The sequence below is a fragment of the Hyla sarda genome, chromosome 6 (genome assembly GCF_029499605.1).
Source record: "Hyla sarda isolate aHylSar1 chromosome 6, aHylSar1.hap1, whole genome shotgun sequence".
NCBI classification, from domain to species: Eukaryota; Metazoa; Chordata; class Amphibia; order Anura; family Hylidae; genus Hyla; species Hyla sarda.
Window position 1 is genome coordinate 50,393,498 of NC_079194.1, and position 22,692 is coordinate 50,416,189.

Consider the following 22,692-nt stretch of genomic DNA (forward strand, 5'->3'; position numbering starts at 1 on the left):
GCCATTGGCTGAGGCAGCCTCCTTCAAAGACCAAGCGGACAAGAGGTTTGAGACTCTGGGGAAATTCACCTTTGAAGCAGTTGGCTCTTCCTTGCTTCCTGCTTTTGCTTCTGCCTGGGTGTCAAAAGCTCTTTCAGTCTGGGCTTCTCAACTCCGCCAGGGTATTCTTTCCGGATCCCCAGTGGAGGAATTGGCTGATTTAGCTCTCAAACTCTCTAGGGCTGGGGGCTATCTGTGTACTGCCTCTATGCAGTTGGCCAATTGTGTGGATTTTGCCACAGGCAACCTGGTGGCTCTTCGTCGTTCTATGTGGCTCAAGGCCTGGAACACGGATTCTGCTTCTAAGAAATCTGACTGACTTAATCTGACTGAAATCTAGCTTCCTTTTACTGGTTCTCTATTGTTTGGTTAGCGCCTAGATGAGATTATCTGAGGCGACGGGTGGTAAAAGTTCCTTGTTACCTCAAAATAAGGCTTGCAGCACTACTTCCCGTCGGAAGTCGACCCCTTTTCGGTCCTTTCGGGCATTCGGTTCCAGTAGGACATCCAGACCTGCGCCCTCACGGGACATGAAGGCTCCCGCCTTCCAAACCAGTCCCTCCTGGAAATCTTGATAACTGTTCCGGTCGTTTTGCGGCCAAAGCGGGCAACCGCAAGCCTACCTCTGCCTTAAGGGACGCCCCCACCCGCGGATTTTTCTCAGGTGGGAGGTAGTCTGTTACTCTTCCGGGACATTTGGTTCGCTCACGTGCAGGACTCCTGGGTCAGGGATGTGGTATCGGATCGAATTCGTCTCCCTCCCAAGGGACCGCTTTTTTTTTTTTTCGTTCCCGGGTCCCCCTTTCGGGGCACGCTTCAGTCCCTTCTCACTCAGGGAGTAATTGTCCCAGTTCCTCCAGAGGAGCGTTTTTTGTTGTTTTAATTCCAACCTGTTCGTGGGTCCCCAAGAAAGGGGGTTTGCGATCCTGGACCTGAAGCGCCTCAACCAAACATATATTCTCCTCCGCCATATCCGCATGGAGTCTCATATTCGGTCATGGCGTCCATGGATCAAGGAGAGTTTTCCTCAGTGGACATTCAGGACCCCTATCTCCACATTCCAATTTTTCCAGGACATCAGCGGTATCTCCGCTTTGCAGTTCCGGAAGGCCATTTTCAGTTTGTGGCCCTTCCCTTTTGGTCTGGCCACTGCTCCAAGGGTTTTCACCACCAAGGTCCTGGCACCTGTGATCGCCCTCTTACGGTCGAGGGGTGTCTGTGATTAAAGCTGTAATAAAAAAGATAAAGGTAATGCTGAATACATTACACACACTGTGGTTAGTTGATATGGCTCAAACATCATGGCAGTTGCGCTTTAAACGACATAGGAAGTAAATGTACGTCCTGATGCCCTTGTACTTAACGCACCAGGACGTACATTTATGCACTGGTGATCGCATCATGCGCACCAGGTTCCGACTCAGCCAAGGACCCGCCGGTAATGGCGGACATCAGCGATCACACTAATGTCCGCCATTAACCCCTTAGATGCCGCAATCAATCAGGGCATCTGCGGCAATGCGGTTGTTAAAATGGATGATCGGCTGCGATCATCCAACATGACGGTCGGAGGTCCCCTTACCTGACATCGAGCGGACCAGAGCAGAAGATCACCAATAATACTAAGCAGTGCTATGCCTATGCATAGCACTGTTCAGTATATGCTATCTAATGATGGACTATAAAAGTGTTTAAAAAAAAACAATTAAGTCCAAAATTGCTGGGTTTGTGACATCACATTAAAAAAAAGCTATTAAAAACTTAGACGCAAAAGTGGTACAGGTCATGGTGTTTTGTTTTTAAAGCCGAACAATAATGGAAAAACATACCATGGGTATCATTTTAATGGTATTGACCTACAGAATAAAAAAAAAAAATTACCGTAAAGTGTGAAAACAAAACCTTCCAAAAATTGTGGTTTTCTTTTCATTTTCCCCACAAAAAAAATTTTTTTGTTTTGTTTGTGCCCTACATTTTTAAGGTAAATTGATAACATTACGAAGGACAATAGGTCACGCAAAAAAAATCTCACATGGGTCTGTGGATGAAAATATGAGTTACAATTTTTAGAAGGCGAGGAGGAAAAAACGAAAATAAAATTGGCCTGTTCCTTAAGGCCTAAATGGGCAGTGTCCTTAAGGGGTTAAGCATTATTTTGTATTAGCAACAGTATGTCTGTATCTTCTCTGCTGTCAATGTTAACCACCTTAAGGACTCTGGGTTTTTCCCTTTTTGCATTTTCATTTTTTCCTCATCACCTTCTTAAAATCAAACGCTTTCAATTTTGCACCTAAAATTACATGTTATGGCTTATTTTTTGCGTCACCAATTCTAGTTTGCTGTGACAGAAGTCATTTTACTAAAAAAAAATCCACGGTGATACGGAAAAAAATTTTTGTGCGACAAAATTGAAGAAAAAATGCCATTTTGTAACTTTTAGGGGCTTCCCTTTCTACGCAGTGCACTTTTTGGTAAAAATGACACCTTCTCTTTATTCTGTAGGTCCATATGATTAAAATGATCCCCTACTTATATAGGTTTGATTTTGTCGCACTTCTGAAAAAAATCATAACTACATGCAGGAAAATGTATACGTTTAAAATTGTCATCTTCTGACCCCTATAACTTTATTTTTCAGTGTATGGGCCGGTATGAGGGCTCTATTTATTTATTTATTTTTTTATTTTATTTTTGCGCCGTGATCTGAAGTTTTTATCGGTACCATTTTTTTATTGTTTGGACCTTTTGATCATTTTTTATTCATTTTATCATGATTTAAAAAGGGACCAAAAATTCAGATGGGCTAATAAAGCCTTCCAGTGCTCTTCACATATAGAATCCTATTATAAATCTGTGTTACAGTGGTACTTTACTCCAGACAAGATAGCGATGGCATACCCTGGCTCTTGTGGGGATTTATTTATTTTTCTCTTTTTTTTTTTTTACGGTTCTGACACGATGGGGGCTTCCTAAATGCCACGGGTCTCCCCCAACCCCCCCCCCCCCACCCCCAAACCATTTCATCAAAATTCGCTCTCCAAAATCCCAATGTCACTCCTTCCCTTCTGAGCCCTGTAGTGCACCCAGAGAGCACTTTACATCCACATATGAGGTATTTCATTACTCAAGAGAAATGGGGTTACAAATTTTGGTGGCTTTTTCTCCTTTTACCCTTGTAAAAAAAAAAAAAAAAAAAAAAAAAAAATGAAGACAAAAGGCTTTGCAAGAACATGTTAGTGTAAACAAATGAAGAAGATTTCTCGGCCGCTTCCTTGGTGTCCCCAGCTGCCGCTCATCTTTTCTTCATCTGGGGGGAGGCGGATGAGTGTCAGCGACTCTTTAAATTTGCTCATGTACGGGAACAGACTTGCGACTTTTTGTAAGGGGTTTGCGACTTTCTTTTTTTCCTATGTGCGACTTTTGCACATCATAAATACCTGACCACTGCAAAGTGAAAACTGAAATTTGCTTAGCTAAGGCTGATTGTAACTTTTTGCTTACCCACAAAAGTTGCGCAAAAAAGTGCTTAGGCGACTTTTTGTGTGACTTTTGTAAGCAATTCTAAGGCTCTAAATACCTTGATAAACGTCCCCCTATGTGTGAACATAACCAGATACAGAATTTTCTGCATTGAACACCTGAACTATTTAGAGCAGTGGTCTTCAACCTGCGGACCTCCAGATGTTGCAAAACTACAACTCCCAGCATGCCCGGACAGCCATCGGCTGTCCGGGCATGCTGGTAGTTGTTGTTTTGCAACATCTGGAGGTCCGCAGGTTGAAGACCACTGATTTAGAGCTTATGATCCTTTTATGGCTAGCAAAATTAAAATGCAACATTGTGGCGGCAGCAGGGTACACTTAGCAATCTGTTGGCAACTCCATAGCCCACTGCTCAAGTGTTCAAGTCTATGGGATTATCAGAACATTTTTAGACTGCTTGCTTTAGCAGCGTGCTGCGGACTTGTTGGCTGTTCTAAAAGTGTAATGAAATAACGTTAGAATCGCTCTTTATGGTATTGATAGATTTTAAATTTTTTTTAATTTTTTTTCCTAAAGGTTTGTGGGGATTATTTATTGTCCAAAATGGATGCACAGAGCTGTATCTCTTATCGTAATTTTGTGAATTCTATGGGAGACTGGCGTTTGCTGAGTAGAATTGATGCCTATATTCAAGAGCATCTTCTTGAAATATCCGAACAAGATGATTTTCTTAAACTTCCACGTCTTAAGGTGAGTCCAGTTGTTACATTTGTTTTTTTGATTCTCCTGCCATACTCTATATAATCCCCAGCTATTCTAAAACACTATAGCTACACTATAATATAGTTTAGTGTGACCTCCTAGGAAAAATAGTCATATAGGCTCGGCATGCTTGGCATTAGCCATGATTAGGTAGTTACTTTAATGAGACATTTCACAATAGAGATAGTAGATGCAAACACCTAAAACAGTGCATAGCTTGATCATGTCAAATGTCTATTAAAGGGGTACTCAACTGGAAAAAAAAAATCTTTTTAAATCAACTGGTGTAAGAAAGTTAAACAGATTTATAAATTACTTCTATTTAAAAAAAATCTTAATCCTTCCAGTACTTATCAGCTGCTGTATGATCCACAGGAAGTTCTTTTCTTTTCCAACTTCCTTTCTGTCTGACCACAGTGCTCTCTGCTGACACTTCTGTCCATTTTAGGAACTCCAGAGTAGGAGCAAATCCCCATAGAAAACATCTACTGCTCTGGACAGTTCCTAAAATGGACAAAGGTTTCAGCAGAGAGCACTGTAGTCAGACACAGGACAGAACTTCCTGTGGATCATGACAGCAGCTAAGTACTGGAAGGATTAAGATTTTTTTAATAGAAGTAATTTACATATCTGTTTAACTTTCTGGCACCAGTTGATTTAAAAAAAAAAATAAAAAATAATCTTTTTACAATGGAGTACCCCTTTAAGCTAAATTTTGCTTCTTACCTTGGAATAGTATCCCAAGTAAAAGTTGGACTAAGAATGTGTATAATTTGGTTTGAGTATCATTTGTAAATGTATTGCATAACTTTACTCATATTGTGTACAATAAGTTGTAAAGCAATCAGGATGATGTAATTGTTCATCATTCATTGGCTTACATGAAGCCACCTTGTTGTGCCATTGAGTCATGGTAATGGCACATCTATGCCCCCCCTAATCGACTGGATCTGTGGATAAGGGGAGAAGTGTCTTAATACCGTTTTAAGTTCGCCAGACTACCCCTTTAAATTAGCTGAGGCAGACTGTAATACCAGATCACAGATTCATCATTGCTTATACTGATACATGCAATGTTATCTGTGTTTTTTTAAATATATATTTAAAATTTCCCTTAAAATTAAAATATATAAAATTCAAATAAATTCAAGTAACACAAAAAGCACACCAAATGCTAAAATTGCTGATTTCTTGTCATATTACACATATAAAATGTTAAAATGTATTAAAAAGCCCCATAGACTGAAAAATTAGGATTTAGGGGTTATAAATAAGGCAAGCAAAATTATTTTAAGTAATAGAATAAAAGCTTAAGAGGGTACTCCAGAGGAGAGAAGTCTAAAAATCAACTCGTACTAGATTTATACAGATTAGTAAATTACTTCTATTTAAAAATCTTAATCCTTCCAGTACTTATTAGCTGCTGCATGCTCCACTAGAAGATCTTTTCTTTTTGAATTTCTTTTCTGTCTGACCACAGTGCTCTCTGCTGACACTTCTGTCTGTGTCAGTAACTGCCCAGAGGAGGAGAGGTTTGCTATGGGGATTTACTCATGCTCTGTGGAGTTCCTGACATAGACAGAGAGGGCAGCACAGAGCACTGTGGTCAGACTGGAAAGAACGACACAACTTCCTCTGGAGAATACAGCAGCTTATAAGTGCTGGAATTTTTTTTTCAATGGATTTAATTTAAATGCAAATCTGTAACTTTTCCTGCACCAGTTGATAACAAAGTTTTTTCCTTAGGAGTACCCTTTTAATTAGGTCTAGTTGTAATCATACTGGCCCTCAGAGTACAAATAGCATGTCTATCTTACTGCAAGATGCACAGTGTAAAAAGAAAACATGGTGGCAGAATGCACACAATTATTTTATATCATTTTTGCTGTACATTTTATTGTAAAATAAAGTCAGTACAATTGGCCCAATATGGCTTTGTAGCAGTGAAAATAAATGATGAAAAAATTTAAAATTGTCCCGGTCTTGAAAGGGTTAAATTATATCAACATAAAACAAGTCAGTCAGTGCAGTGTGAAACGATAATAAACTTATTGATTGATTTTTATTTTATTTCTGTTAACTCAGCTGGAAATAATGATTGAAGAAAATGTTTCTCTTCCGAGCAATGGCAAATTGTACACAAAGGTAATCAACTGGGTCCAGCGCAGCATATGGGAACATGGAGAAAGTTTGGAATCCTTGATGGACGAGGTTAGTCTTACACTAGTGGTTTTGGTCGCATAGCATGGTAGCAGAATTTTTTAAAACTAATTGAAATTGTCCTTTTATGATGATCAGAGCCCAAAATAAAGAGACTCTGTTTTCAGTAGAGAACTGGTAGGTTTAAAGGTGAGAAGAATTCTTATTTTTCCCAATATTTTAATTTCTTTTCTTTTCCAGTTTGTGTAAGGGCTGAGGGTTTTGTTTGTCTTAAATCACTAGTCTTCTAATGTTTTCTTACAGGTTTGCTTGAACTTGACCCCATTATGATGAAACCTACTAACAGATTTTCCTCCCCATTGATTATCTTTTCATAGGTTATTTAACAAAAGTAGGATTACCCAAGACTGAAGAACAATGAAGATACATCAAGGTTAATAGAATCGTAATGAAGCAACCAGTCTGCCCTAGCCCTTCTAAGAAAATCCGCTGTGGGCAGAGAACCATGATGATGATTTAACAGTGTTTACTCCTTTTACAGGATTAGGGTGCATTGTACCACAATCCACATTTTAGCTTAGAAATGTCTGAATTCTGTCATCAGAAGCTGTTTCTAATCATGCTGAAGCAATGAAGGAACATCCTAGTTATGTTACACTTGTTATGTGTAGTAACATTATGCAAGAGTGCATTTTAGAAAGGGTCATGCACAATTATTCATGATGCAGTTTCCACGCTGCTTTGCTGATTTCCAGACCTATAAACCTACCCTTTCCATACTGCTTTGATTTTTGTCCCAGAAATTGCAGTGTTTCTCCTTGTGGCAGCTGCCAGCTGATATGGAGTTTTACTGGCAGTGCTCCCTTCAAAAAGTTATGCAAATTAGCTCTCTCCGAAGGAAAGAAAAATCTCTAGGGCCACCTACTGGAGGCAACTTCTCTGTAAGTCGATGTCTGACACGTCAAGGAACCTTGGAACCTGACTGTCTCCTCCAAACCTAAGACACGTCTTGTCGGGGTTCTTATTCCTTGGCAGAATAGAGAATCAGCTGGGTAGAAAGCGTTAGCTTTTCAGGAGGTGTTTCTTCTCCTTGTTGACACCATGGGTAGCACTAAAGAGACACTGAGAGCTAATGTTGCACGTAAAATTTCCTGCACAATTGCCTTCTTTTTTGGATAGATTGTAAGATTTTTAGGAACAATAGTCTGGGTGACCAAAATTGGCACTCTGGTTAGAGATTGACTCAAGCGGACAGCTCTCTTTGTAAAACAAGCGATCCCAGGTAGAAGCAAGAAATGAATGGGTGACGGTGTCATTCTGCCCCCCTCCTCACCAACAAAAAGCGGAACCTTGTATACATTTGCAATGAATCTGCTAGACTAGATTCCAGTCCAGATTGCGTCAGCTGCAGACATAGTTTTCTAAACGCCATTCATTTGAATTGTCTGGTTGTTCGACATGGCTTAAAGGAGTACTCCACTGGCCAGTGTTCGGAAGTAAATATTCAAAATGCTGGTTTCCCCGCTGCAGGGGTCGGTCACGCCCCTTGTGACATCACGGTCACACCCCCTCAATGCAAGTCTATGGGAGGGGGCATGACCCATAGACTTGCATTGAGGGGGCGTGACCATGTCACGAGGGGGCGTGCATCACAAAAACAGTGTTTAGAACATTTACTTCCGAACGCTGGCTGGTGGAGTACCCCTTTAATGCTTGGGAGTCAATCCTTGTGCATATGGACCTGGGTTTTTCTAAATTCCCCCCCCCCCCCCCCCATTGCATGAAATAATTGTGTAAAGCCCCTTCTGCCGCTGTGTTCCTGCATGTGAAAACTGTGACAAATTAGAAATTCCATTTTGTTAAAGTTGTAAAAGTTAACCACATAACCTGTAAATAAGAGAAGATTGTTTGTGTTCACTCCCGATCACATGATGTACATTCGGCATCAGTGCTTTCAGTTTGTTCATACACCTTTATATTTCTATGGCAATAAGATTTCCTTTATTTTACTTTTTTTTTTCTCCCAGAAAAATATTGTGTAGATGCAACTTTTCCTTTATTTTTACACTTTTACGGTTCTGTATTTAAGCTCTTTGTGTACTCTTGCTATTTTTATGTATTTGTTTTTCTATTTCCTCTGTACCCCATTATATTATCTTGCACTGGTATGTCCCTTTCTATCAATGTTTCCCCCATACCCTTTTGAGTTTTGGACAATGAAGATATAGAAGCGAAGCTGACCTGAGGCTTTGGGAGAACTTGTGCCGCCAAGTATTTTTTTTTTTCCTTTCCAATTGGAGACTAAAGACAGTGAAGATGGCAGAAAGTGGAATATCTGCAGTATAAAAGCATCTTTCTTATAGGAATGGTATCCATATGGGTATATCTTTTTATTGTTTTACAGGTACAAACGTTGTATTACTCAGCTGATCACAAGTTGCTTGACGGGAATGTTCTTGATGGCCGCAATGACATATTTGCTGGTGATGAAGATGGTATACAGTTGGTTCAGGTACAGTCACCTCGTCGTTATAGAGCATCACCAAAATACAGTTTTCTATTTTATTTATTTTTACTCCACTCATAATCCAGACATAGAGCTAATTACACAAAAACCCAGGGCACATGGCCCGTGGCACAAGATCCCTATATGGGAAACTGCCCTAAAATGTAACTTTTATTGTCCTATATATAAAATTGTGTTACAATTGTTAAAAACATGATGTCATAGGCTCCAGATGTAACAATTGATCGGGGTGACCCAACAATATAATGTATAAGGAACTGCAGTTTCCCTTTATAGCTGGAATACCATGACATTGTTTGTTTAAAAACAATGAAATTTGTCTCCCTCAATGGAGTTACTTAGCAGTAGGTATTTCATATTCCTGCAGAGCCACCACAGAAGATAAGCATTACCCTCTGTTATATAAAATTGGTTACCTGTATAATGTAGGACAGGCAGGTCCTTCAGAGCGATGCTTACTGTAGCTGCTTTCTACCCTGTCCATGATAGAAGAAACCCACACGAACATATAAAAACTTCATGCGGTTGTTATCCTCTGTCAGATACAAAGACTCTTGTGCCGCAAGGCAACAATGCTAACCACTGAGCAACGACTTTGAAACTAGGCTTAGGTGATAAACTGCATATCAGGGATCTGAAAATGATTGAAATAACATAGAAATGTGAGCGGTGCTTCAGATGCATCATAGCTTATATTCATTATTAAAACTTCAACACTATAAGATCTGTGGTATGGCAGAGCCCAATGGACGCCATTGACTTTTTTTTATAACTTCAAAGTGGTTTGTAGATTAACACTAACTGTTTTGCTATGGTGCCAATATACAGTATGATGCCAGTATAATAATCTTTATCTGCATTTTATAGATTTTGTTTTTTGACTTTGTAGAAGAAATCACCACGTGAGAGTGATACCAGGAACATGAGTAGCAGTAGTTCTGGGACTCTTTCTCCATCAGGTTTTCCAGCACAGAACCCTAAACATGAATGGAAAATAATTGCCTCGGATAAGAAGACAAGTAAGTAAATCTGCCTATTTATAATCGCATGTGTGTAAATTTTAATATATTAAGTTCTTGCTCTGTCTGTCAATCTAATTTTAAACTGTGTGAATGCCCACTGTTTTACCAATAAGCTCTATTGGACAGGTAAATGCCATAGAGAGGGGTGAGGAGTCCTGGCTCTGGTTCTACTAGCCAGAGTTGTGAGCGATTTAACCCTGGCAGACTCAGTCTTCGTATATTTTACATGGCTGTTGGTTTGAATTGCCAGCATGCAAACTAACATTCTTCTAGAAGAGAGTCTGTAATTCACATACAGTATGTGGGTATGTTGTATGTTGGTATTAGGGCTGGGTGGTATACCGGTTCATATCGAATACCGAAGTTTTTTTCCCTGCGCGTTATGAATTTTTCCCATACCGCAATACCGGTTAACTGGAGGGAGGGGGAATGAATATTCATTAGCGGCGCTGACGTCAGTGCCAGTTAACCTGCAGAAGCCCTGCCCATGCCAGTTACAGCAAGAAATACACAGAGTAAAACTACAATTGAGGGCGACCGGCCGGGCGGATCCGGGTAAGGTAGGGCTCGTTGGAATCAGCGTCTCCCGCACTATCCACCAGGATAGTGCGGGAGAAAATATCTGACAGTTTTCCTTTTAATCGTTTCCAACGCTGCGGCCGCATCTTATTCATTTATGGTGCAGGCGGCTGGCATCTTAACCATTTATAGCTCATGCGGCCGGCATCTTAACCATTTATAGCTCATGCGGCCGGCATCTTAACCATTTATAGCTCATGTGGCCGGCATCTTAACCATTTATAGCTCATGTGGCCTGCATCTTAACCATTTATAGTGCATGCGGCCGGCATCTTAACCATTTATAGCTCATGTGGCCAGCATCTTAACCATTTATAGCTCATGTGGCCGGCATCTTAACCATTTATAGCTCATGTGGCCGGCATCTTAACCATTTATAGTGCATGCGGCCGGCATCTTAACCATTTATAGCTCATGCGGCCGGCATCTTAACCATTTATAGCTCATGTGGCCGGCATCTTAACCATTTATAGTGCATGCGGCCGGCATCTTAACCATTTATAGCTCATGCGGCCGGTATCTTAACCATTTATAGCTCATGCGGCCGGCATCTTAACCATTTATAGCTTATGCGGCCGCCATCTTAACCATTTATAGTGCAGGCGGCCGCCATCTTAACCATTTATAGTGCAGGCGGCCGGCATCTTAACCATTTATAGCGCATGCGGCCGGCATCTTAACCATTTATAGCGCATGCGGCCGGCATCTTAACTAGGGATCGACCGATTATCGGTTTGGCCGATATTATCGGCTGATAATCACGATTTTGGGCAATATCGGTATCGGCAATTACCTTGCCGATAATGCCCCGTCCTAATCTTAACCATTTATAGCGCAGCGGCACATGATTAGTTCCCCAGGGAGAAGGGGGGGGGGGGGATACCGTTAAATACCGTGGTACCATCATAACTTACAAAAATACTGTGATAAGCATTTTTGGTCATGCCGCCCAGCACTAGTTGGTATGTTGTATATACTTTTCCAACAGATTTAAGAGTACTAGGTCCTAAATCAGAGTCTCCTTCATAATGCAGATGACCCATCTGTGAACAGCTGTTTTGTCATTCCTGATGTTTGTTAGTACAGACCAGGCTTCTGGTTTGCTTGATGCAATGCCCTTTACCGATCAGAAATGCAGGTGACATGTATAACTGCTACCTAAAAGTCAGGCTTGCAACAATCACTTAAAGGAGAACTCCGGTGCAAACAAGTGAAAAACAAATGTTTTCAAATCAACTGGTGCCAGAAAGTTAAACAGATTTGTAAATTACTTATATTTAAAAATCTGAATCCTTCCTGTACTTATCAGCTGCTGTATACTACAGAGAAAATTGTGCAGTTCTTTCCAGTCTGACCACAGTGCTCTCTGCTGACATATCTGTGCATGTCAGGAGCTGTCCAGATTAGAAGCAAATCCCCATAGAAAACCTCTACTGTTCTGGACAGTTCCTGACACGGACAGAGGTGTCAGCAGAGAGCACTGTGATCAGACTGGAAAGAACTGCACATATTTCTCTGTAGTTATCTGTAGAATACAGCAGCTAAGTACTGGAAGGATTAATATTTTTAAATAGAAGTAATTTACAAATCTCAAACCTACAATTCCGGCCATACACAGACTGAAGTCCATAAGTGCTAGATTAAACTAACTGTAAACCTTCTACCAGCACCCAATAAGAGTCCAAAAGTATAATATCAAAAAGTGAAAAAAACTTTATTTAGAACAATTCAAAAACACAATATGGGACCCACCCAATTAAAACAACCCACCCTTAAAAATGAACCCCACAAAATGGACAGGGGATAGCTCATCTCTAGACCCTAGCATACATGAAAGAATCACAAAAATAACAAGGTCATAAAAAGTAATGTGGTCATGTGTCATTACCTAAGGTAGTCATGCTGGGTCCTGCAAGATCACTATGCCCCCGCCACCGCCGCCTCAACACGTGTTTCGTATTCTTCCTCAGGAGGTGGGGATTAACACACTTAGTGTCCTTTTTATATCCACCTGTCATTGATTGGCGCATGCGTCCGGGCCGCCCGCCGCCGGGGATTCCGGAAACCGTCACTGAGACGTACACGTTGACAGGCGGATATAAAAAGGACACTAAGTGTGTTAATCCCCACCTCCTGAGGAAGAATAAGAAACACGTGTTGAGGCGGCGGTGGCGGGGGCATAGTGATCTTGCAGGACCCAGCATGACTACCTTAGGTAATGACACATGACCACATTACTTTTTATGACCTTGTTATTTTTGTGATTCTTTCATGTATGTTAGGGTCTAGAGATGAGCTATCCCCTGTCCATTTTGTGGGGTTCATTTTTAAGGGTGGGTTGTTTTAATTGGGTGGGTCCCATATTGTGTTTTTGAATTGTTCTAAATAAAGTTTTTTTAACTTTTTGATATTATACTTTTGGACTCTTATTCGGTGCTGGTTGTAGGTTTATAATTTACAAATCTGTTTAACTTTCTGGCACCAGTTGATTTGAATTTTTATTTTTTTTTCCCACCGGAGTTCTCCTTTAAGCTGCCTTTGAGAGAAGCTGATCCCTGGATGATGCTGAGGGGTTCTCCTGGTGATCTGTGGGTGGAGGTGGCCCAAGATTATGCTTCTCTGATCTTTCTTGTCTGAACTTGCCATTCTGCATCCTTGATTAAAAGATGGACTTATAAAACGCCAGAAAACTTTCCGTAAGGATCTCTAGCAGTGGTGGACAATTTATCTTTTTCTGGTGTCAGTGCTCTGATTTTCCTGGGAAAGTTGTAGCACAACTGCTTTTTTAGCTAATACAAATTGACTGCCACTGGTTCAGATTCAGCAATTTGTACTGTAAGTTAATCAACTGGGGTCAATTCTTGATTGATTGATAATGGAAGCTGTCATTAACAGTTCGATGCCTGCAGTCGTTTTGAATGAATTATTGCACTTGTGAAAATTTACCCAAGAAATTTTGTCTCATTTAGAAAAAACTTACTTATGCCTGGCTGTCCTGAACAGTACACTATGTGTCATCTTTCTGCATGGGCGGAATACTCCTCTGAGCTCACCTTCAAGTACTCCTCGATTAACCAAAAGTTTAAGCCTTGAAATACAACCAGATGACTCCAATGACAAAGTAATGTCACCTATGCATTATGCTCGATCCGGACTGGGTATAGCTGAATTAAATGGCAAGCTTATAGCAGCAGGTAGGTGATTGTAATCTTCAAAATGTTCCCATGAATTTAGATTGTGTGTGTATAGAAAAGCAGTTCTCGTGAACCTCCTCATCCTTAGGTGGCTACAATAGAGAAGAATGCCTGCGCACGGTGGAATGCTATGATCCTGACAATGACACTTGGATATTTTTGTCTCCAATGAAAACGCCTAGAGCTCGATTTCAGATGGCAGTTTTGATGGTATGTGCAAATTTATATCTAGAAAGTGGGGGAACAGCAGCGTCCACTTAATTTTGGGTGCATCACTTAAGGGGGTGAAACTCATTCTTCAGATAAGTTGAAAAGTTTGAATAGATAAAGCCGCACTTAAACGCTTGAAAAAACAGTAGTAATGACAGCAATGTTTCAACCCATCAGTTAGGTCTTTATCAAGTAGAGTATTTAGATTGGTGCCATCTAAAAGCCATGGACTGATAGAATTGTCACTTCTGCAGGGTGATTTATATGTTGTTGGAGGATCAAATGGTCAGTCTGACGATCTAAGCTGTGGAGAAAAGTATGACCTAGCAGTCAACATGTGGACACCTGTGCCTGAGCTCAGAACAAATCGTTGCAATGCAGGTAGTCTGCCGTGTGTTGTTTTCATATTTGGAAGACATGTTAGCAGCTCTATGTTAAACAAATCTTTCTAACTTTAATATTTTTTTTATTAGGAGTTTGTACCCTGAATGGAAAATTGTATATTATTGGAGGCTCTGATCCTTATGGTCAGAAGGGTCTCAAAAACTGCGATGTGTTTGATCCTTTAACAAAGTCATGGACAAGTTGTGCTCCCGTAAACATACGTAAGTATCTTGGTTACATGTATTTGAAATAGGTTTAAGCCATTCACAGAGGTTGCAGAACTGCTACGAATGTTTGGGTTCTGCAAGTTTGTGACAATTTCCAGCACAATAAGGCAAGGGTTACACTGTGACTTTGTAGCGCTACAGGATTGGTTATAACTGTTGACTGACAGCTGCAGGTCCCCACCATTGCATAGAACTCATTGTGGACTTTGGACTGTAGCTCCATAGTTAAAATCTATGTTGTAGCGATTAATTTAGGAAGCTCTGTGCACACCAGATGTGTCAAATTAGAAGGTAACCTTAGTGTGACCTGCATACTATTTTTAAAACAATGGGTTAGTTTGTGTTGTTTATTTTCTTATCTTGCAGGAAGACATCAGTCTGCAGTCTGTGAGCTTGATAATCATATGTACATTATTGGAGGGGCAGAGTCATGGAACTGTTTAAACTCAGTAGAGCGCTATAATCCTGAAAATGACACCTGGACTTTAGTGGCACCCATGAATGTCGCTCGGCGCGGAGCTGGAGTTGCCGTTTTGAATGGTGAGACATCTGTGTTGATTATAGGAAAATTAAGTCTTTTTGCTATTCTAGATTGCACGTCAATAGTGAGTGACAGTATTCTTTGCCTTTTGTGATTCTGTATGTTTGGCATCTCCAGATATGTAGCAATGGCTGCAACTTGTATTTGTACCCAAAATCAAAATGATCTAAGGGTAGGTCCACACGTACAGGATCTGTTGCATATTTTCGCTGCCTATTTTGTTCTAATGGAGCGGAAGCCATGTGCGTGGGGATCTCAAGAACGTGATGGGAAGTCTAACCTGTCAAACTCCTTGGGAATAAGTCTTCATGTTGGGACAAGCCCTTTAAATAAGTTGAATTGGAGTGATCTCCAATCTTGGCTGCTGTTAGCTGCAAATATTATCTGGCAAATACTGCTTATGGTGTGGGGTCAGCTCCCGAGCCTGCTCTATAAACCCCCATAAGGCATTTGATCTATTTGTATCTAGTGAAGTCTTAAATGTTACTCTGGATGCTAATACAGTTTCATTAAAATGCCCATATCTTTATTCTTCTCGAAAATTGTGATTAATCATGGGTTCCCAATTGTAAAATACATTTTCTCTATCGGCTCCATTGCGGGACACAGACCTTGGGTGTATGCTGTTGTTGCTAGGAGACTTGACACTAAGGAAATCAAAAAGTCGGCTCCTCCCAGCAGGATATACCCGCCTACAGAGCCTGAGATAATCAGTTTAAGCTTAGTGTCGCAGGAGATGGACACTAGTCTGGGGTTCTCCCCAGACTTGGTCTAACATTTTTTTTATTTTTACAGAATAGGGACGTTTAGTTTTTCTTATTCCCTTTTATTTTCCTGTTTTCAGGTGGGGACTCAGGAACAGAGCGTTCCCCATTTGCGATTGAGGGGGCACAAGCATCGTGGATGTACTGTCAACCCCCTCTCGCCAATGGCCAGCGCTTGGGGTTGTACCTTATGGGTCCGGGTCCCCCACTTTTCCCTGCTTGCCTCTCTTTTCAAGCCCGGCATGATGCAGGTGACAAAAAGCTGGCTGAAGACTTCATGACTGAAGACTTCATGAGGTGAGTTCTTCAGATTGAGGTGAGTATTCCCCTTCTCCCTTTTTTTCTTTCAGGTGTCGTGGGCTTGCAACCTCTGGAGAACCCCTGTTTTGGTCCCACTCCTTTTTATTGTTTCTAGTTGAAGTCCCTATTGGGCAAGGGCTCCCTAACGCTATTGTGGGAACTCAGGGGGTTAATATCAGTGGTGTAGGACTGTTCATTTTTATTCACTGGGCAGTCTTTCTTTATTCAGCAGCCGCGGCTGCCTTCTCTATGGGTTTTCTTTTTCTTCTGTGCTCCAGCCGCGTGGTGTGCAGCACGGTCGGGGCGCAGTTTACTTTCGTTTTACAGCGGCTCGCTGCGCCAGGACTTCACCCGCTCCGGTTTCCCTGCACTCACATATGCTTCGGGAATTGGAGCGGGCGCCATTATGAGCCGGCATCTTTCTTCCCCGGCGGGATTCGCGCCCTAGGGAGAGCGCGAATCTCTTAAGCCAATCAGAGCTGTGCGGGGAACTGAGGCCAATCGGAGGCTCTCCAGTCTAACCCAGCCCTTCTCTTCTGTCCTGCTGTCCCTGCTTTTCTCACAGCAGCTGCCTGGTGGGGGACATGGATGTTGGTGAGATTACCCTATTTTTTTCCACGTCCGCTGTCCCTCCCTCTAAGCAGGTACCTGGGGCCCTGGTCACCTACTATATTTGTAAGGGCTGCAACGCTAAATGCCTGGGTCTGCTGAACCCACTTGTTCCGCCTGCACCACTGCACCCCCTGACCCTCCTGGTATTCCTATTCAGGATGCTCTCCCAGACCCAGTGGGCTCTGCTGCCCCTCCAATGTGGGTGTCTTCTCTCTCTGTCTATTTCTGACTTGGCGCAGGTCTCCCGTTCCGTGGTGACTGCCTTAGAAAGGTCCTCCTTACACCATTCCCCAATAGAGCCTCGCTCTCCCTCACAAGCGTAATAGGGGCCATTCCTCTGACTCCTCTCCGGAGTCTTTGTACAGACGTAGGCATGGGCATCTTCCCTCTGCTACTTCTTCCAGAAGACGCTCCCCTGAGTCTTCAGAACGGCGCGCCAGGTCAGTGTCTCCCTCTTCTAAGGCTGCTTCCACCAGTTCTCACTCCCCTGGTGAACTAGTTGATGAGGCTGCTTCTGTTTCAAGACTCAGCAGACCACGCAGACATGACCGATACGGTGGACTCATTGGTTTCGGCCATAAGAGACACCTTTCATCTAGAGGACCCAGGAACTTCGGACACTGTCCCAGAAGTTTCCTTTCATCGTGCGCGTCCGGCACACAAGATGTTCAGCTCCCATGCTGAATTTGAAGCCTTGCTAGAGTCTGCCTGGAGGAACCCTGACAAGATGTTTCAAGAAACGAAGAAGGTTCAAGCGAGTTATCCCTTTGTTAAGGGCCTCATTGCCCGGTGGACCCACCAGTCTCCCGTCTATCTAAGACTACTACCCTACCTTTGCCCGATGCTGCATCTTTTATGGATCCAGCGGACAAAAAGCGGAGACCTTGGCTAAATTTGCCTTTGTGGCTGCGGGTTCATATCTTCTCCCTGCCTTTGCCTCTGCCTGGGTTTCCTGGGCCCTTAAGATCTGGGTTTCCCGACTCCGCCAGGGCAATTCTTCTGGAGCTTCCTCGGAAGAACTGGCCGACTTAATTCTCCTACTTTCTAAAGCGGGAGATTTTCTATGTTCTGCTTCCATGCAGTCGGCCCGCTGTGCTGCTTTTGCCACGGGTAACCTTGTGGCTCTCTGTAGATCCACGTGGCTCAAAGCCTGGGATGCGGATGCAGCCTCTAAGAAGCCTCTCACTTCCTTTTACTGGTTCTTGGCTTTTTAGTAAGCGCCTAGACAAGATCATCTCTGAAGCCACGGAAGGGAAGAGTTCCTCATTACCTCAAAATAAGGCCTGTAGAACTACCTCCCGCTGTAAATCTACCTCCTTTCGGATCTTCGGGGTCACGAAGGGGACCAGGCAGGCGCCTTCTCGGGACACAAAGGCTCCGTCCTTCCAGACTCGCACATCCTGGAATTCGGATAACCGTTCGGCCCGCTTTGCGCCAAGGTGGGTACCCGCAAACCCACCTCCGCCTGAAGGGACGCCCCCCCCCCCACCCGCGGGACGCCCCCCCCCCCCCACCCGCGGATTTTTCTCAGTAGACATCAGTGCCGCCTATCTCCATGTTCCGAAATTTCCGGGACATCAGCGGTTCCTCCGCTTTGCTGTCCTGGAGGGACATTTTCAGTTTGTGGCTCTCCCCTTCGGCCTAGCACAGCTCCGAGGGTGTTCACCAAGGTCCTTGAGCCGGTGATCGGTCTGCTACGGACAAGGGGGGTCTCAGTGATCCCTTACTTGGATGACCTTCTGATCAAGGCTCCGTCCAAGGACCAGAATCTAGAGTCTCACCCTCACTCTTCAGGCCCTGTCTCGCTTCGGTTGGTTGGTCCATCGGGACAAGTCCAACCTATCCCCCACTCAGTCCCTGGTTTTTCTAGGACTTCGATTCGACACCTGGTTCGCCCGGGTTCATCTTCCGCCGGACAAGCGGTTGACCCTTCTGTCGGGGGTTCGTATACTCAGGAACCCCTCCCCAGTATCCATTCGGTTTTGCATGGAAGTCCTGAGTCGGATGGGGCGGCCATGGAGGCCGTTCCCTTCGCTCAATTTAATTTTCGACTACTTCAGTTTGCAAATTCTATCCCAGTGGGACAGGTCCCCATTGTCCCTCGATCGCAAGATCGTACTTCCTCGGTCATCTCGTCGCTCCCTTCTGTGGTGGCTCCGCTCCCCCCTGCTTTTTCAGGGATGCTCCTTCCTGCCCCTCCATTGGCTGGTTGTCACAATGGATGCCAACCTTTCGGGTTGGAGGAGTGTCTTCTTAGACCGGACAGTCCAGGGCTTTTAGTCTCCCAGGGAGACACTCTTCCCGATCAACATCTTGGAGCTGAGGGCAATCTACCTTTGCCTGTTACATTGGAAGATTCTTCTCCAGGATCGCCCAGTTAGTGTCCAGTCGGACAACTCTACTGCGGTGGCATACATCAATCGCCAGGGTGGCACCCCATTCTGGTGGTGGTGGCCGAAGTTTCCAAGATCCTTCTCTGGGCGGAGCTTAGGGTTCCAGCCATCTCGGCAATTCACATCCCAGGCGTGAACAATTGGGAAGCGGACTTCCTAAGCCGGTCCTCTCCCGGCCCTGGCGAGTGGTCAGTTCATCCGGAGGTGTTCGCAGAGATATGCGGCCTCTGGGGAACTCCAGATGTGGATCTCTTTGCATCCCGCCACAACCAGAAGGTTCCCCTCTTTGTGTCAATTCGCCGGACCCCTGTGCTCTGGCAGCGGATGCACTGGTAATTCCTTCGTTGGGGTTCACCCTACCTTATCTGCTCCCTCCTCTTCCTCGCCATCCCAGGGTCCTGAGGAAGCTCAAAGCGGAGGGCATTCCCACCATTCTCTTGGCTCCAGATTGGCCTCGGAGGGCGTGGTACGCTGATGTCGCCCGTCTCCTGGACGACGTTCTGCTGCGCCTTCTCTCTCGGTCCCCTGGGCCAGCCCAAATTACCGTCTCTGCATTTGACGGCGTGGTGGTTGAGACCGCTGTACTAAGGGCCCGTGGCTTCTCAACTCAGGTGATTCGCGCCATGCTCAAGGCACACAAGCATTTAAAGGGTCAATTGTCTGCCCTTTCCATTCTTTTCCAACGCCCTCTGGCATCTGATTCTCATGTTTGGGCCTTCATTCAAGGAGTGGCCCACGAGGTTCCTCCTTACAACTCCTCCTTGGGATCTTAATTTGGTTCTTGGCACACTGCAGGGCGCGCCCTTTGTACCCCTTAGGGAGGTTTCCCTTCGTCTCCTTTCCTGGAAAGTGGCGTTCCTTATGGCAATTACCTCCATCAGACGGGTTTCGGAGTTGGCGGCTCTTTCTTGCCGCTCTCCCTTTCTAATTGTCCATCAGGACAAAGTTGTTTTTTGTCCGGTTCCTTCTTTTTTACCTAAAGTGGTTTCTGCTTTCCACCTTAATGAGGATATCGTCCTCCCGTCCTTTTGTCCCGCTCCATCTCATTCTGGGGAGCATTTGCTTCATAAACTTGATGTGGTACGGGCAGTGCGTACCTACCTCAGTTACGTCTCCCTTTTGTCAGTGATTCCTTTTTTGTTCTTACGGACGGTCACCGTAAGGGTTTACCTGCTTCCAAGGCAACCATTTCGCGGTGGATCAAGTCTGCCATTTCAGAGGCTTACCGTTGCAGGGGGAAGCCCCCTCCTTTCAGGGTTTCAGCTTACTCCATGACTCACTTCTGTCGGAGCTTCCTGGGCTCTCAATACCAGGGCTTCAGCCTCTCAAGTCTGTAAGGCGGCTACCTGGTCGTCCTTGCACACTTTTACTAAATTCTACCAGGTTCATACCTTTGCATCCGCGGATGCTAATCTGGGCCGTAAGGTGTTGCAGGTGGCGGTGGCCCAGCCTGCCCCTTGATTGTTTTCTGTGCCCACCCTAGGGACGGCTTTGGTACGTCCCAAGGTCTGTGTCCCCCAATGGAGCCGATAGAGAAAAAGGGATTTTTGTCTTACAGTAAAATCTTTCTCAGAGGATCCATTGGGGGACACAGCTCCCGCCCTTTCTTTGGTGTTCCGGGTTTGGTTACCTGTCCGAGGGTGTGTTCAGCTAATTTTTTTGTTCTGGTTAGCTCGGACTGGTCTTGGTTTTCTGCCTTCTCGGTCCTCTCCTACTGCTTGGGGACTAAACTGATTACCTCAGGCTCTGTAGGCCTATATATCCTTCTGGGAGGAGCCGACTTTTTGATTTTCTTAGTGTCAAGTCTCCTAGCAACAACAGCATACACCCAAGGTCTGTGTCCCACCCAATGGGTCCTCTGAGAAAGATTTTATGGTAAGACAAAAATCCCTTTTTCTAAACTGCATGGATAGTCCAAAGCTGCTTGTGTAAACTCGGACATCCTAACACAGGCTGAGACATCCCTCTCTGCGGCAGCTAATGTAGACACAGAAGAGGCTGACTTGGCTGCTGAAGGGAAAAGTCTACTCCCCATGTTAGGATGTCACAGCTTACAGATGCACGCAGTAGAGTGACCTCTGACCATTAATACAATTAAAGTTGAAGTATATTACAAGTTTTCCATGTAATTATTTATTTTGCCTTAACAGGTAAACTTTATGTTGGAGGTGGTTTTGATGGCTCCCGTGCTCTAAGTTGTGTGGAAACCTACGACCCTGCCAAAAATGAGTGGAAAATGGTGGCAAGCATGTCCTCTCCGAGAAGCAATGCTGGCTTAGTAGCTGTTGGAAATTGTATATTTGCTGCTGGAGGATTCGATGGAAATGAATTTCTAAACACTATTGAGCTTTATAATACTAGTTTAGATGAATGGAGCCCATATACCAAAATGTGCAGGTCATAGGTAACATAGATCTAGGTTTTTGAGAGATTTTGCTTACACCAGCAGTTTGGTAGTACTGTACATTTGAATTGTAAATACTTTATTTAGCTTGGAGATCTTTGTTTGCTCATGATGTCATTACGTCAATGAGGAATAATTTCCATAGTCTCCGTGAGGTAGTTTTTTTTATTATTATTATAAATGTCCTCCTTTTCTTGCACTGAAATGTAGAGTAAATTTTCAGAACAAAATTTCTACAAATTGATGTTTTTTAACTATAGTCACATGGTCCCATACAGAATGTGCTTAAAGAGCCTTATGAAATCACATGCAAGACTGCTACTCCTAAAGTGCAGGAATGCCAAACATGATTTTCAGACTGCCTTTTTATTACTTTTTGTAAACTAAAAACAAAAGGCATAACTAACCTTACTCTGAACGAGCTTTTTCCTTTTTGAATTTAATTTCTTGTCTCTACTTTTACTGTAGATAAAGTAAATTTAATGTGTGTAATTTTGTTCTGTAGACTTGTGGGCTGGTTCAACAAGAATGTTACCACTGTTTTAGATGATAGGCTATTTATTCTTTGGCAGCTTTTTAAAGACAGATTTTTTCGGGAAACACAGCAAGTGTCTTTGAATTGTGTAAAATCAAGCAGGTTTATCTGCCAATGTTCATTTTACAGTGTCTTAAAAGCCAAATGTTTTCTGTATGTTCTGTACTATGAGTAACTTTTTCTATCGCTGCTACTGTACATGGTTCTTAAATAAAATGACAAAATATTTCTTTTGATTTATTTACATTTTTTAATGGGATGTGTAGTGAAAATAGGCCGGAGATAGAATTTCTTGGGGAACTATGTTTTTGGAGACTGTAATGAATGGACTTCCTGTTTCCCTTCTCTGAATAACCCTATTTGACATGTTTCTCTTTCTATTGTCCTTATGCATACCTGTGTCACTCTCATATTTATTGTTTTTAATTTGGTAACTTTTCATCTATCTACCTTTTTGGACTTGTTTTACATATTTTGATGATCTGACCCCAACTAATACATTTTCTGTGTATAGTAAAATATTTCATTTCATAGAAATGTTTTCCAAGTATCCCTTT

General features: G+C 43.2%; 1 protein-coding gene across 1 annotated transcript in view; it reads left to right on the plus strand.

The window, feature by feature from the left end:
* IVNS1ABP (influenza virus NS1A binding protein) overlaps window positions 1-22,371 on the plus strand; it is a 43,485-nt gene extending 21,114 nt beyond the window's left edge. The window contains exons 6-15 of the mRNA XM_056523663.1: window positions 4,098-4,271; window positions 6,369-6,494; window positions 8,848-8,955; window positions 9,860-9,989; window positions 13,541-13,765; window positions 13,854-13,975; window positions 14,230-14,356; window positions 14,449-14,580; window positions 14,953-15,126; window positions 21,347-22,371. Coding sequence (XP_056379638.1) covers window positions 4,098-4,271; window positions 6,369-6,494; window positions 8,848-8,955; window positions 9,860-9,989; window positions 13,541-13,765; window positions 13,854-13,975; window positions 14,230-14,356; window positions 14,449-14,580; window positions 14,953-15,126; window positions 21,347-21,600 — 1,572 coding nt within the window. The 3' untranslated portion in view covers window positions 21,601-22,371. The remainder of the gene's footprint in view (window positions 1-4,097; window positions 4,272-6,368; window positions 6,495-8,847; window positions 8,956-9,859; window positions 9,990-13,540; window positions 13,766-13,853; window positions 13,976-14,229; window positions 14,357-14,448; window positions 14,581-14,952; window positions 15,127-21,346) is intronic.
* Window positions 22,372-22,692: the final 321 nt, after the last annotated feature.